The sequence below is a fragment of the Pelobates fuscus genome, chromosome 6, assembly GCF_036172605.1.
Source record: "Pelobates fuscus isolate aPelFus1 chromosome 6, aPelFus1.pri, whole genome shotgun sequence".
Lineage (NCBI taxonomy): Eukaryota > Metazoa > Chordata > Amphibia > Anura > Pelobatidae > Pelobates > Pelobates fuscus.
This window is the reverse complement of record NC_086322.1, coordinates 297,258,629-297,275,473: the sequence shown is the minus strand read 5'-3', so window position 1 is coordinate 297,275,473 and position 16,845 is coordinate 297,258,629. Positions and strand designations below refer to the sequence as shown.

At 50.0% G+C, this 16,845-nt stretch overlaps 1 protein-coding gene across 6 annotated transcripts in view; it reads left to right on the top strand.

Annotated features, from left to right (window-relative positions):
- Nucleotides 1–262: 262 nt before the first annotated feature.
- ARFGAP1 (ADP ribosylation factor GTPase activating protein 1) overlaps nucleotides 263–16,845 on the top strand; it is a 33,870-nt gene continuing 17,287 nt past the window's right edge. For all 6 annotated transcript variants that reach the window (XM_063459569.1, XM_063459567.1, XM_063459568.1 and 3 more), the window contains exons 1-3: nucleotides 263–369; nucleotides 11,500–11,563; nucleotides 11,659–11,768. In XM_063459569.1, coding sequence (XP_063315639.1) covers nucleotides 11,504–11,563; nucleotides 11,659–11,768 — 170 coding nt within the window. In that variant the 5' untranslated portion in view covers nucleotides 263–369; nucleotides 11,500–11,503. The remainder of the gene's footprint in view (nucleotides 370–11,499; nucleotides 11,564–11,658; nucleotides 11,769–16,845) is intronic.

Sequence of the window (16,845 nt, the reverse complement as noted above, 5' to 3'; positions counted from 1 at the left end):
CCCCCTTTATCCTTCCTTCCCTCTCTCCCCCCCTTTATCCTTCCTTCCCTCTCTCCCCCCCTTTATCCTTCCTTCCCTCTCTCCCCCCCTTTATCCTTCCTTCCCTCTCCCCCCTCCTTTATCCTGTTCTGGCTCAGTGTGACGATATACAGCGCTGTACAGGCTCAGTGTGAGGATATACGGCGCTGTACAGGCTCAGTGTGAGGATATACGGCGCTGACTCGCTTGGTGACGTCACCCAGCCCGGCACGCTGGGGGTTAATGACTCTCTCTCCCAGAAGTCTTTGCGAAACTGCAACGTAGCCGGAAGATGGCGGAACTGTGAGAGACCGGACAGCGCGATTTATCAACACGGCGATAACACAGCAGGTAACCCCCCCCCCCGCACCCCGATACTAATCAATACCTGTACCCCTCCATCCTCTGTACCCCCATACTAAACACTGCCCCCCCTCTTTCCCCTCCATAATCTGTCCCCCCCTCATCCTTCCCCCCTCATCCTTCCCCCCCCTCATCCTTCCCCCCCTCATCCTTCACCCCCTCATCCTTCACCCCTTCATCCTTCACCCCTTCATCCTTCCCCCCTCATCCTTCCCCCCCCTCATCCTTCCCCCCCCTCATCCTTCACCCCTTCATCCTTCACCCCTTCATCCTTCCCCCCTTCATCCTTCCCCCCCTCATCCTTCACCCCCTCATCCTTCACCCCTTCATCCTTCACCCCTTCATCCTTCCCCCCCTTCATCCTTCACCCCCCTTCATCCTTCACCCCCCTTCATCCTTCACCCCCTTCATCCTTCCCCCCTTCATCCTTCCCCCCTTCATCCTTCCCCCCCTTCATCCTTCCCCCCCTTCATCCTTCCCCCTTCATCCTTCCCCCCCTTCATCCTTCCCCCCTTCATCCTTCCCCCTTCATCCTTCCCCCTTCATCCTTCCCCCCTTCATCCTTCCCCCCTTCATCCTTCCCCCCCTTCATCCTTCCCCCCCTTCATCCTTCCCCCCCTTGATCCTTCCCCCCCCTTGATCCTTCCCCCCCTTCATCCTTCCCCCCCTTGATCCTTCCCCCCCCCTTCATCCTTCCCCCTTCATCCTTCCCCCTTCATCCTTCCCCCCTTCATCCTTCCCCCCCTTCATCCTTCCCCCCCTTCACCTCCCCCCCCTTCATCCTCCCCCCCCTTCATCCTTCCACCCCCCCTTCATCCTTCCACCCCCCCTTCATCCTTCAACCCCCCCTTCATCCTTCAACCCCCCTTCATCCTTCCACCACCCCCTTCATCCTTCCACCACCCCCTTCATCCTTCCACCCCCTTCATCCTTCCACCCCCTTCATCCTTCCACCCCCTTCATCCTTCCACCCCCCCTTCATCCTTCCACCCCCCCCCCTTCATCCTTCCACCCCCCCTTCATCCTTCCACCCCCCCCTTCATCCTTCCACCCCCCCTTCATCCTTCCACCCCCCTTCATCCTTCCACCCCCCCTTCATCCTTCCACCCCCCCTTCATCCTTCCACCCCCCCTTCATCCTTCCACCCCCCTTCATCCTTCCACCCCCCTTCATCCTTCCACCCCCCCTTCATCCTTCCAACCCCGCCTTCATCCTTCCACCCCCCCTTCATCCTTCCACCCCCCCTTCATCCTTCCACCCCCCCTTCATCCTTCCACCCCCCCTTCATCCTTCCACCCCCCCTTCATCCTTCCACCCCCCCTTCATCCTTCCACCCCCCCTTCATCCTTCCACCCCCCTTCATCCTTCCACCATCCCTTCATCCTTCCACACCCCCCTTCATCCTTCCACACCCCCCTTCATCCTTCCACACCCCCCTTCATCCTTCCACCCCCCCTTCATCCTTCCACCCCCCCTTCATCCTTCCACCCCCCCTTCATCCTTCCACCCCCCCTTCATCCTTCCACCCCCCCTTCATCCTTCCACCCCCCCTTCATCCTTCCACCCCCCCCTTCATCCTTCCACCCCCCCCTTCATCCTTCCCCCCCCTTCATCCTCCCCCCCTTCATCCTCCCCCCCTTCATCCTCCCCCCCTTCATCCTCCCCCCCTTCATCCTCCCCCCCTTCATCCTCCCCCCCTTCATCCGTCCCCCCCTTCATCCGTCCCCCCCTTCATCCGTCCCCCCCTTCATCCGTCCCCCCCTTCATCCGTCCCCCCTTCATCCTTCCTTCTCCCCCCTTCATCCTTCCTCCCCCCCCCTTCATCCTTCCCCCCCTTCATCCTTCCCCCCCTTCATCCTTCCCCCCCTTCATCCTTCCCCCCCTTCATCCTTCCCCCCTTCATCCTTCCCCCCCCTTCATCCTTCCACCCCCCCTTCATCCTTCAACCCCCCCTTCATCCTTCCACCACCCCCTTCATCCTTCCACCCCCCCTTCATCCTTCCACCCCCCCCCCTTCATCCTTCCACCCCCCCTTCATCCTTCCACCCCCCTTCATCCTTCCACCCCCCCTTCATCCTTCCACCCCCCCTTCATCCTTCCACCCCCCCTTCATCCTTCCACCCCCCCTTCATCCTTCCACCCCCCCTTCATCCTTCCACCCCCCCTTCATCCTTCCACCCCCCCTTCATCCTTCCACCCCCCCTTCATCCTTCCACCCCCCCTTCATCCTTCCACCCCCCCTTCATCCTTCCACCCCCCTTCATCCTTCCACCCCCCCTTCATCCTTCCACCCCCCCTTCATCCTTCCACCCCCCCTTCATCCTTCCACCCCCCCTTCATCCTTCCACCCCCCCTTCATCCTTCCACCCCCCCTTCATCCTTCCACCCCCCCTTCATCCTTCCACCCCCCTTCATCCTTCCACCCCCCTCATCCTTCCACCCCCCCTTCATCCTTCCACCCCCCCTTCATCCTTCCACCCCCCCTTCATCCTTCCACCCCCCCTTCATCCTTCCACCCCCCCTTCATCCTTCCACCCCCCCTTCATCCTTCCACCCCCCCCTTCATCCTTCCACCCCCCCTTCATCCTTCCACCCCCCCTTCATCCTTCCACCCCCCCTTCATCCTTCCACCCCCCCTTCATCCTTCCACCCCCCCTTCATCCTTCCACCCCCCCTTCATCCTTCCACCCCCCCTTCATCCTTCCACCCCCCTTCATCCTTCCACCCCCCCTTCATCCTTCCACCCCCCCTTCATCCTTCCACCCCCCCCTTCATCCTTCCACCCCCCCCTTCATCCTTCCACCCCCCCTTCATCCTTCCACCCCCCTTCATCCTTCCACCCCCCCTTCATCCTTCCACCCCCCCTTCATCCTTCCACCCCCCCTTCATCCTTCCACCATCCCTTCATCCTTCCACACCCCCCTTCATCCTTCCACCCCCCCCTTCATCCTTCCACCCCCCCCTTCATCCTTCCACCCCCCCCTTCATCCTTCCACCCCCCCTTCATCCTTCCACCCCCCCTTCATCCTTCCACCCCCCCTTCATCCTTCCACCCCCCCTTCATCCTTCCACCCCCCCTTCATCCTTCCACCCCCCCTTCATCCTTCCACCCCCCCTTCATCCTTCCACCCCCCCTTCATCCTTCCACCCCCCCTTCATCCTCCCCCCCTTCATCCTCCCCCCCCTTCATCCGTCCCCCCCTTCATCCGTCCCCCCCTTCATCCGTCCCCCCCTTCATCCGTCCCCCCCTTCATCCGTCCCCCCCTTCATCCGTCCCCCCCTTCATCCGTCCCCCCTTCATCCTTCCCCCCTTCATCCTTCCCCCCTTCATCCTTCCCCCCTTCATCCTTCCCCCCTTCATCCTTCCCCCCTTCATCCTTCCCCCCTTCATCCTTCCCCCCTTCATCCTTCCCCCCCTTCATCCTTCCCCCCCTTCATCCTTCCCCCCCTTCATCCTTCCCCCCCTTCATCCTTCCCCCCCCCCTTCATCCTCCCCCCTTCATCCTTCCCCCCCTTCATCCTTCCCCCCCTTCATCCTTCCCCCCTTTATCCTTCCCCCCTTCATCCTTCCCCCCTTCATCCTTCCCCCCTTCATCCTTCCCCCCCTTCATCCTCCCCCCCTTCATCCTTCCCCCCTTCATCCTTCCTTCCTTCCTTCCTTCCCCTTCATCCCTCCTTCCTTTCTTCCTTCTCCCCACTTCATCCTTCATCCTTCCTTCTCCCCCTTCATCCTTCCTTCTCCCCCTTCATCCTTCCTTCTCCCCCCTTCATCCTTCCTTCTCCCCCTTCATCCTTCCTTCTCCCCCCTTCATCCTTCCTTCTCCCCCTTCATCCTTCCTTCTCCCCCCTTCATCCTTCCTTCTCCCCCCTTCATCCTTCCTTCTCCCCCCTTCATCCTTCCTTCTCCCCCTTCATCCTTCCTTCTCCCCCCTTCATCCTTCCTTCTCCCCCCTTCATCCTTCCTTCTCCCCCCTTCATCCTTCCTTCTCCCCCCTTCATCCTTCCTTCTCCCCCCTTCATTCTTCCTTCTCCCCCCCTTCATCCTTCCTTCTCCCCCCCTTCATCCTTCCCTCTCCCCCCTTCATCCTTCCTTCTCCCCCTTCATCCTTCCCTCTCCCCCCTTCATCCTTCCTTCTCCCCCCTTCATCCTTCCCTCTCCCCCCTTCATCCTTCCCTCTCCCCCTTCATCCTTCCCTCTCCCCCCTTCATCCTTCCTCTCTCCCCCTTCATCCTTCCCTCCCCCCTTCATCCTTCCCTCTCCCCCCTTCATCCTTCCCTCTCCCCCTTCATCCTTCCCTCTCCCCCTTCATCCTTCCCTCTCCCCCTTCATCCTTCCCTCTCCCCCTTCATCCTTCCCTCTCCCCCCTTCATCCTTCCCTCTCCCCCCTTCATCCTTCCTTCTCCCCCCCTCATCCTTCCTTCTCCCCCTTCATCCTTCCTTCTCCCCCCTTCATCCTTCCTTCTCCCCCCTTCATCCTTCCTTCTCCCCCCCTTCATCCTTCCCTCTCCCCCCTTCATCCTTCCCTCTCCCCCCTTCATCCTTCCCTCTCCCCCCTTCATCCTTCCCTCTCCCCCCTTCATCCTTCCCTCTCCCCCCTTCATCCTTCCCTCTCCCCCCTTCATCCTTCCCTCTCCCCCCTTCATCCTTCCCTCTCCCCCCTTCATCCTTCCCTCTCCCCCCTTCATCCTTCCCTCTCCCCCCTTCATCCTTCCCTCTCCCCCCTTCATCCTTCCCTCTCCCCCCTTCATCCTTCCCTCTCCCCCTTCATCCTTCCCTCTCCCCCCTTCATCCTTCCCTCTCCCCCCTTCATCCTTCCCTCTCCCCCTTCATCCTTCCCTCTCCCCCCTTCATCCTTCCCTCTCCCCCCTTCATCCTTCCCTCTCCCCCCTTCATCCTTCCCTCTCCCCCCTTCATCCTTCCCTCTCCCCCCTTCATCCTTCCCTCCCCCCCTTCATCCTTCCCTCTCCCCCTTCATCCTTCCCTCTCCCCCTTCATCCTTCCCTCTCCCCCTTCATCCTTCCCTCTCCCCCCTTCATCCTTCCCTCTCCCCCCTTCATCCTTCCTTCTCCCCCCCTTCATCCTTCCTTCTCCCCCCTTCATCCTTCCTTCTCCCCCCTTCATCCTTCCTTCTCCCCCCCTTCATCCTTCCTTCTCCCCCCCTTCATCCTTCCTTCTCCCCCCCTTCATCCTTCCCTCTCCCCCCTTCATCCTTCCCTCTCCCCCCTTCATCCTTCCCTCTCCCCCCTTCATCCTTCCCTCTCCCCCCTTCATCCTTCCCTCTCCCCCCTTCATCCTTCCCTCTCCCCCCTTCATCCTTCCCTCTCCCCCCTTCATCCTTCCCTCTCCCCCCTTCATCCTTCCCTCTCCCCCCTTCATCCTTCCCTCTCCCCCCTTCATCCTTCCCTCTCCCCCCTTCATCCTTCCCTCTCCCCCCTTCATCCTTCCCTCTCCCCCCTTCATCCTTCCCTCTCCCCCCTTCATCCTTCCCTCTCCCCCCTTCATCCTTCCCTCTCCCCCCTTCATCCTTCCCTCTCCCCCCTTCATCCTTCCCTCTCCCCCCTTCATCCTTCCCTCTCCCCCCTTCATCCTTCCCTCTCCCCCCTTCATCCTTCCCTCTCCCCCCTTCATCCTTCCCTCTCCCCCCTTCATCCTTCCCTCTCCCCCCTTCATCCTTCCCTCTCCCCCCTTCATCCTTCCCTCTCCCCCCTTCATCCTTCCCTCTCCCCCTTCATCCTTCCCTCTCCCCCCTTCATCCTTCCCTCTCCCCCCTTCATCCTTCCCTCTCCCCCCTTCATCCTTCCCTCTCCCCCTTCATCCTTCCCTCTCCCCCTTCATCCTTCCCTCTCCCCCTTCATCCTTCCCTCTCCCCCCTTCATCCTTCCCTCTCCCCCCTTCATCCTTCCTTCTCCCCCGTCCTCCTTCCTTCTCTCTCCCCCGTCCTCCTTTCTTCTCTCTCCCCCCCGTCCTCCTTTCTTCTCTCTCCCCCCGTCCTCCTTTCTTCTCTCTCCCCCCGTCCTCCTTCCTTCTCTCTCCCCCCCGTCCTCCTTCCTTCTCTCTCCCCCCCGTCCTCCTTCCTTCTCTCTCCCCCCGTCCTCCTTCCTTCTCTCTCCCCCCCGTCCTCCTTCCTTCTCTCTCCCCCCCCGTCCTCCTTCCTTCTCTCTCCCCCCCGTCCTCCTTCCTTCTCTCTCCCCCCCGTCCTCCTTCCTTCTCCCTCCCCCCCCGTCCTCCTTCCTTCTCTCTCCCCCCCGTCCTCCTTCCTTCTCTCTCCCCCCGTCCTCCTTCCTTCTCTCTCCCCCCGTCCTCCTTCCTTCTCTCTCCCCCCCCGTCCTCCTTCCTTCTCTCTCCCCCCCGTCCTCCTTCCTTCTCTCCCCCGTCTTCCTTCCTTCTCTCTCACCCCCGTCCTCCTTCCTTCTCTCTCACCCCCCGTCCTCCTTCCTTCTCTCTCACCCCCCGTCCTCCTTCCTTCTCTCTCACCCCCCGTCCTCCTTCCTTCTCTCTCACCCCCCGTCCTCCTTCCTTCTCTCTCACCCCCCGTCCTCCTTCCTTCTCTCTCACCCCCGTCCTCCTTCCTTCTCTCTCCCCCCCGTCCTCCTTCCTTCTCTCTCCCCCCCGTCCTCCTTCCTTCTCTCTCCCCCCCGTCCTCCTTCCTTCTCTCTCCCCCCCGTCCTCCTTCCTTCTCTCTCCCCCCCGTCCTCCTTCCTTCTCTCTCCCCCCCGTCCTCCTTTCTTTCCCCCCTCCTCCATCCTTTCTTTCCCCCCTCCCCCCTCCTCCATCCTCCTCCCTCTGACCCCCCTGGTGGATAAGTTTGAAAATGCCTACTATCAATCTCCCAAACAAAGGAGAATAATCCTCAAATGTATGTATGAAAAGATATATGGACTTGAAAAAAGGTCCTAGGTGGGAGAGCAACAAAAGTAATAGAGAGAAGGCCCTACCTGTAATGATTCTAAGGAGTAGAAGGAAAAATATGATAAAATGAATAGAGTACCAGACAGAGGGACAGACAAAATACTACTTGGGGTGACTGTAGCAACTGGGACCCACAACAGAAACATATTAAGTGTCAAAAAAATGACGAGTAAGAGGAACCACAATGTAGCACATCCCTGACGTAGCAAAATAATCAGGTGTAACAAGAGGTGAGGGAATAAAGATGAGAATAGAGGGGCTAAACCCCAGTACAAGAGAACAAAACCTCAATGAATGGTTACCCTATAATACCTCAGTACCGTGTACTAGTCACTAGTGCCTGCCTAATTCTAAAATCAAAAGCAATATGAGAAAAAAATAGTGCATATTAGAACAAAGTGCGACCAAGTGTAGTGAAAAAACAACAAATAGCTTGACGTGCGTTTCACCGTGTCAGGAGCAATGTCTGAATGCTGGCTAAACTCCAGGTAAATATACCTCTGTTAATTTGTGTAGGATCGTGGACTGCTGTGTAAGATATTACCTCAATAGGGGGTGTATCATTACACTCAGCTTATATTTCATAGGTTACTTCACAAGCTGTCTGTAATGGATCGACGGTCACCCCAACTGGGTACCTCTGTTGAAGGATGCTCCTAGCGCTTCCTGAGGGCTCCAAGCACTCTAGCAGACACCACATTCACCGAACCGGAGAGGCATGCGAATGCTCTCAAACATATGAATGCTGTAAACCGCTGAACAGGAAAAGCATACAATCAGCTTACACTCCTGGCAATCGGCATACAATCCAATTCCCCCAATGACCAGACGACACTTCGTTTGAGGGTCAAGCAGAACTGACTGTACTGGCACATACAGCCTGTTTTATTCACAATCCACAAACATAGTACTGCCCACAGGGTTTTGAAATACAACCAATCAATCCGTACAATACACACAGACACTCCCACACAAAATCCTCCCCTCTGCCTGTGATATGATTACTGAACACAATGGTTAATATAATTATCACAGGCAGAGAAACACAGTTTTTACAAAATATTAATAACTTCCAAAATATACATGCCATTCACATACATTTTCAGAATCAGCATGCTTGAAATATACACATACTCAAAAATCAGGGCAATCGGTTCAGGGGTTAAAAAGTTAAGGGAAAGTCTTATTTGACCGACCTTTTCATGCCCAAAGGAGTTCCATAGATTTGGGCTGTGCGGTCGGTCAATTTCACACAGAAAAATGTCGAATCCATTCAAATGCACGAACGGGGCCGTTCGTGAAAATAGACGAGTCTAACCGTGCGTTCGAATTGTCGAACGCACTTCGATTCCAGTCGAAGTTCCTGAGAAGGTAACGGTCAGCGGTGTTCGTGTAAATGTGTAGCCGATTTTAGTTCCATAGATTCAGTGGCACGCACCGCTGACTGCGTTCGACTACATTAAAATGGCCGTGTTCGGTTTTCGAATGGCGGCCACTTCGACTACTTCGGTACTTCGACTGCATCCGAAGTGCCAGTTTAAAAGTACAAATCCTTTCTCTGGGAGTTAAAGTGCCAGCAGCACACAACACAAATCCATTATGCCCAAATCATGTCTTTAAAGGACAATACATCCCAGGGGCCATAGTCACAGGGCAGGAGGCTGGCAATCAGTCTTCTCCAATGCCCAGTGGCGAGGTCGGTTTCGCCACACTGTCTGATCCGATAGATCGTTACCCACGTTGGGCTGTTTAACGGGGAGTGTCAGAAACGCCTCTCAGGCTTCCGGATTGATTCTTGCCCATGTGGGGTGGTATTCTGCGCCTGAGTGGGTGTATCGAAGCTCCGACACTATGGAGCATTTTAGTTACGAAGAAAGGTTAAAAAATTTAAATCTCTTCAGTTTGGAAAAACGGTGCCTCAGAGGGGATACGATAACATTATACAAATATATTCGTGGCCAGTACAAACCATTATCTGGAAATCTATTCATAAACAGGGCTATACATAGGACACGAGGTCACACATTTAGGCTGGAAGAAAGGAGATTTCATCTAAGGCAAAGAAAAGGTTTTTATACAGTAAGAACAATAAGGATATGGAATTCTCTGCCTGAAGAGGTGGTTTTATCAGAGCCCATACAGATGTTTAAACTGCAATTGGATAAATACTTACAAAAACATACAGGGATATAATTTCTAATTACTGGGGTAATAGCTGCTTGATCCAAGGAGACATCTGACTGCTATTTTGGGGTCAAGAAGGATTTTTTTCCTAGTTTGTTGCAAAATTGGAAGCGCTTCAGGCTAGGTTTTTTTTTGCCTTCTTTTGGATCAACAGCAAAAACATATGTGAGGAAGGCTGAACTTGATGGACACAAGTCTCTTTTCAGCTATGTAACTACCCTAGCACAAGCAGATTGGTCAGAGTCCCCACGAAGTGTAACGTTCCCACCCCCTCTCAAGTTAATGACTCTGAGATAAATAGTAAGGATCGCAGAATCAAATTGTGATACATTAATATTTACTAAAGTCCTACCTGTTTATATGATAAGGACAAATAGATAAGTCCCCATTATTTGTGGATAGGTATCAGGGATGGTCAGAAGTCCAATATGGGGATAATGGCTCAGGTAGGCACTAGTGACTAGTAGACAATTTTTGACACTTAAGGTGTTTCTGTTGTGGGACCCAGTTGCTACAGTCACCCTAATTAGCATTTTCTCTGTCTGGTACTCTATTCATTTTATCATATTTTTCCTTTTACGCCTTAGAATCATTAAAGGTAGGGCCTCCTCTCTATAACTTTTGTTGCTCTCCCACCTTGGACCGTTCCCTCTATAGCCTAATTTAGAGCCTATTACTCAGTGTTTAGTCATCCCTGTCCCTTGTTTTCAATACTGAGAACGGCTTGTGTATTACATGTGATCAATTTAATAGACATGTGCAATTCGTTTCAGTCCGAATTTAAATTTGGTTATTATTATTATGTTATTTATGTAGCGCCAACAAATTCCGCAGTGCTTTACAGTGGGTGGACGAACAGACATGTAGTTGTAACCAGACAAGTTGGACACACAGGAACAGAGGAGTTGAGGGCTCTGCTAAATGAGCTTACATGCTAGAGGGAGTGGGGTAAAGTGACACAAAAGGTAAGGATGGTATTAGACTAATGACCGTTGCAAGAGAGGAGTCAGTTTAATTCATATGTTTTTAATGATTTTCTGAAGGAGTGGAGACTGGGTGAACATCTAACGGAGCAGGGAAGTAAGTTCCACAGGAACGTTGCAGCCCTCAAGAAGTCTTGAAGGCGAGCATCAGAGTTGGGAGTACGAACAGAAGATACAGTGGTGTAAATACCGCGGTCGCAGCTGCGACCGGGCCCATCACTCCAGGGGGCCCGGCCGGCCTGCGGACCCACACGACAGTGTACCAGCTGCCATGTTTTGCGGCCCCGGTCGGTGCGGCAAACCGCCGGGGCCGCCTGTTAAGGGGTCCATCGGGTGGCCCATGCTGTCAGGGCCATCCGATGGATATGGATTATCAGGGGGCCCTGTTGTTTATTTTGAGACCCTGTATCGATGGGGATTTCCGTATTTTTTGCAGAAGGGGTACTAAGGATAGGGCGAAAAGGAGAGGTGACAGTGGGCATCCCTGTCTCGTTCCGTTGTGGATTGTGATTGTCGTTGGTGTCGCATTGGGTATCAGGAGTGTGGCTGTTGGTCTGTGGTAGAGGGTAGATAGGGCTGTGGTGAAGGGTGCTGGAAATACGAATCTCTTAAGGGTGGAGAATAGGTAGGGCCAGAGTAGGCGATCGAATGCCTTCTCTGCGTCCATGGAGAGGAGAAGGGTCGGGATCTGTCGATGTTGGGCTACCCACATGAGATCCAGGGTACGTCTAGTGTTGTCGCTTGCCTGCCTGGAGGGGATAAATCCCACCTGATCTGGGTGAATCAGTTTCGGGAGGAAGGGTTGTACACGGTTTGCCAGGAGTTTAGTAAATATTTTGGTGTCTACATTTAACAGGGAGATGGGCCTGTAGTGTACGAACCAAATTTTTTGCCCATGCACATCCCTACAATTTAAATAATAAATATAAACGGACTCCGCGCACTGCCGGGCCTCTAGCAGTCTCTGCGTCCTGCTAGGCCTCTAGCGGTCTTTGTGCCCTGCTGGGTCTCTAACGATACTCTTGTTTTGCTTTCTTGCAGAGATATGGCGAGCCCCCGGACAAGGAAGGTGCTAAAGGAAGTCAGAGTGCAGGATGAGAATAACGTACGTGTCTACCCGAAGTTATTCTGGGTTATTGCTCTTGGATTAATACATTTCTCCTGCAGCATTTCATGAGATCTAACTCTTCTTTGTTACAGACCTGCTTTGAGTGTGGCGCATTCAACCCTCAGTGGGTCAGCGTGACCTATGGTATATGGGTGTGTCTAGAGTGTTCTGGGAAGCATCGAGGGCTTGGGGTCCATCTCAGGTAAGAGCCCAAGTCACAATCTCCATTACCGAGATGCCAACCCGAGGCCTTTATATTTTAACCCTTTAAGTCCGGAGGGCGTACATTTACGTCCTTTTTAAAGCGGCTCTAAACGCCGCAGGACGTAAATGTACGCCCTCCGTTTTTTTTTCACTTACCCGGTCGCCGGCGATCCCACGCCGGCAATCGCGGTTGGGGGGACTCCCAGGGAGCCCCCCGCGGCACCTCCGTCCTCTTCATCACCCCCCGGGCCATGTGAGAGTGAGGTCCTTGCGAGGACCTCACAATCACATGGCCGGGATAGCTGGCTGCAGCAATGCCAGCAGGGGGACTAACTGTAATGACAGTCCCCCTGCTGGCTGGAAATAAAATAAAATAAATGTTAAATAAGTGTAAAAAAAAAAGATATACTTAGATCATATATTATCAAATTACACGTAGACTGATACTGATTAAATATATATATAATTATTGTTATATATATTTATATATAATATAAAAAAAATGTAAATACGTAAAAAAATAAAATATTAAAAAATATATAGATGTGTTTTATTTCGTTCTAACTGTATTGTGATATTAATATATATATATATTTATATCAAAATACACGTAGAACAAAATAATATATATATCTATATACGTATATATCACTATATATATATATATATATATATATATATACCTATATATAAATAAAAATATTTAACAAAAATTATATATATATATATATATATATATACATATACGTGTATATATACACATGTGTATATATATACATATTAATTCTACACATATATTTATGTAATAATTTTACATAATTAGGTATCCTAATTAATTACAATTAGCGGGACCTGCCTGACAACCCATGCCGAAAGTATAGGGAATTTAATTTGCTAGCACTATATTTAACCCTATAACTTTCCAAGACACCATAAAACTTGTACATGGGGGGTACTGTTTTACTCAGGAGACTTCGCTGAACACAAATATTAGTGTTTCAAAACAGTAAAATGTATTACAACGATGATATCGCCAGTAAAAGTGACGTTTTTTGCATTTTTCACGCACAAACAGCACTTACACGGACGATATTATTGCTGCAATACTTTTTACTGTTTTGAAACACAAATATTTGTGTTCAGCGAAGTCTCCCGAGTACAACAGTACCCCTCATGTACAGGTTTTATGGTGTTTTCAAAAATTACAGCGTCAAATATAAGGCTTGTGTTTCATTTTTTTCACATTAAAATTCTTACGTTGCCTTTATGACCCCATAGTAGCCCAAGAAGGAAAATTACCCCTATGATGGCATACTATTTGCAATAGTAGACAACCCAAGGTATTGCAAATGGGGTATGTCCAGTCTTTTTCAGTAGCCACTTAGTCACAAACACTGGCCAAAATTTGTGTTTTTTGCATTTTTCACACACAAACAAATACTAACGCTAAATTTGGCCAGTGTTTGTGACCAAATGGCTACTAAAAAAGACTGGACATACCCCATTTGCAATACCTTGGGTCGTCTACTATTGCAAATGGTATGCCATTATGGGTGTAAATTTATTTCCTGGGCTACTATACAGTCTCAAAGGCAACGTAACCAATCTGGCGAATTTCAATTTCAAATGTAACACGCTATATTTGACCCTGTAACTTCCCAAAACACCATAAAACCTGTACATAGGGGGTACTGTTTTACATGTGAGACTTTGCTGAATACAAATGTGTATTTTATTGCAGTAAAAACAAACAGTATTATGACATTGACAGTTAAAATGTCATGTAGAACTAAAAAAAAATCGTATTTTCTCCCATTTTTTTCATATTAAATTATGTTTCATAGCTAAATATTTGATATTAAATGAAAGCCCTGTTTCCCCTGAATAAAATGATATATAATAAGGGGGGGGGGTGCATTTAATATGAAAGAGGTGAATTACGGTTGGACAGACGTATAGCGCCAGGTTTTGTTTACATTTTGTTTCGTTCACAACTTGTACATTTGGCTGCGGTCTTAAGGGGTTAATAATGTTTGTTGTGCAAGTCATTACAGACGTTATCTTTGTAAATCACATTCATTTATAATGGTCATGGTGCCACGTGGCAGCAAAGTCTCTAAATCACCAGTAGACATGAGTTAGCTAGAGGTCCCCATGCGAGAGATTCCTGCCACTTCTAGATGTCAGTTTCCATCCAACGTTACACAAAATGTCTAATGCAGACATTAAGGGGAGATTTATCAAAATGTTCTAAATAGGGATCCAATCTGTTTTAAAATAATCCCTTTCTTTTTGTTTAATCTGACCGATTTTGGTGTTTCCACCATCATGTTCCACAAACTATGAATACAGTGCGAGCATTCCGTCGTGTTTCTACATCAAAAGTACTGTAAGAGAACACCATAAAATAAATACTTTTCTAGTGGAGAAAAATTTAAATATCACTAGAATGTAAAATGAAAACAGTGACGGAAAAGTTATAAACCTAATAAACCGTTTAAAAAAAAAAAAAACTGTCCGAATTGGTCATTTGCACCAAAAAAAGATGCAGATTATTCAATGACACTTTGATAAATCTCCCCATAATATAAATAGAGAAGAGACTGGAACGGGTTAACTAAACAAGTGCTCCCAAATCCAGTCTCTATACCCAAAATGAAAACTGCTCAACCAGTATGCAACGAAGCGTTGCTAATTATAGAGCATTTTTGGAACTACAAACATAATTCTTTATTAATCCCTCTTAGGGGTGAAATAACTTGAGAAAAAAGGGTGTAAATAGGGTGTAAATACAAAATTAAAGTGAGAAGTACAGGAAAGTGTTTTAAAAGAAATAAAGACCTACAGCTATTCTGCTAACTATATACATTACACATTATCTCGGCTAAATAATGAGACAGTAACAGTAACTAATTTATTTCAGCAACAGTGTATCAATGTATTGGTGGCCGATATTGTTGAGGTGTAAAGTTAGAGGTTATCCTATTATGACCCACATATAATTGCAACAAGTGTGTTTCAGTGAAAAGTGGGAAAAATAAGGATTATTGATGTAATCTCTTTGAAATAAGTTGAACGGGGGGTTAGAATCCTTAGGGAAGTGTGGCGATGTACAAGAGCATCTGGGAGAAAAAGGAAAAAACGTCAGCGTGCTTAAACCAGAAGATACGGTCAAGATGCTAGCCGAAAACCCCAATTATAATACTCTGTAGATCCCCCTCTCCCCAAGAACAAACGGTAGTAAAAGATAGCCCAAAAGGACAATAAAGATTATTAATGTAATCTCTTTGAAATGAATTAAGAGAGGGATTAGAATCATCAGGGAAGTGTGGAAATATACCAGAGCATATGGGAGAAAAAGAAACGGCAGCGTGCTTCAGACCAGAAGATAAGGTCGAGATGCTAGCCGAAAAACAAACCCCAATTACAATACTCTGTAGATACCCCCCCCCCCCCTCCTAAGCACAAACGGTAGTAAGAGGTAGCCCAGGATCTATATGTGCAGAGAGATCGGTCCTTGTATATAGACAGTTCTCGTCCAGTATCTATGTAACACAGCACAGCGCAGTACAATAAGCTCAGTGCTATTATCTGGAGCATAATCCTTGCACTCATTAGTGCTATGCTATCTCAAATTCATTAACTAATTGAAAGAAAGTTTGTCCTATATAATAACGGCTAAAATTCAGAGACCCAATCGATATTATATTAAAGAGCCTAACCCCCTCATCCTCTAGTTTAGGATTCAAAAATCCGAGGTCTAGGTATACATAAAGTATGTTGGTATGCTCAACGCGCGTTTCGGCGCACACAGGCGCCTTTGTCAAGAGCTAACCAAAGTGTGAAAAGGGCGCCACATTTAAACCCACATAGTCCCGCCTATTTTTGTGACGTCATAATTGTATTCCGATCGCAATGTAAGAGGGCGGGACTAGGGGAGTGACGGCGGAGAAGTCTCAACATAGGGAAATTAACCCTTATGATGCCAAAATATGTAATATGTAAAATATTTACAAGGTATCCCTAATAAGAATTCAGTGCAGCAAGAGCACCGATAGATGCCGTTTTTCCAACCGCACAAGCTTCCTAAGCGGAAACGCAAAACCGGGGCCTACCTCACGCCAACGATCCGGGACCTAGAGGAATTCCTGTTCCGACCAGAGAGAGAGGGGCACCCACTACTCCCCACACCTACGGAACCACCGGCTCTCTCACCGGCAATGGGGCGCAGGTCCCAAAAACTAGCGGCTGACAGCAGAGATATAGGCGCGCTGCTGCAACGCCCAGCGCAGCCACGTCCCGCTCCCAGGCCCGCGGGTGACGACCGGGAGTCGGACCACACTCCCCATATAGAGCAGGGCAGTTCAGAGGCCAAGCTGGCCATGAAGACCACGCTGACACAGCAACCTGAAGCCCCGGACGACGCTGCACCTGCCACCAAAGGCGATCTCAAACTCCTACTCGCTGATATACACAGGCTCTGGGCAGCTGACACGGCCCTCCTCAAGACGGAGGTGCAAATGGTCACAGACCGGGTAACTGCCACAGAACAAGACGTAGTGGAGGTCAAAACACACCTTTGTAGATCACGTATAACCTCGCCTACAATATTGTGCTCAGTTCCTGAAACTTTATATGTAGAAATGCAAAAATACACAGAGAACATTCAAAGAAAGGCAAATAGAGCGTGCAACTCTGCGTGACAATACATAATGAGTGCATATGTTTTTTTTTTCTTTGAACAGAAGGTGTAAAAGAAATGTACTATAGCAAAGGATGGTGTGGAGAGGAATTTAATATCAATATTGGAAAATGCTATATTACAGAAATAGCTGCCAATTCCTATACATTGATAGATGTAAACAAATATATATACGGTATATATATATATATATATATGGTCAGTAAAAACCGCTGTGTGCTAACCTGTTCATTAGCAGGAATATACAACAGACAAGAGGTTACCAATTGAGACTGGAAGAAAGGAGTTTTTTCTTACAGCAGAGAAAATGGTTCAGAACATTAAAGATGGAATTCTCTGCCTATCGAGATTGTCTGATCAGATTCTATAGATA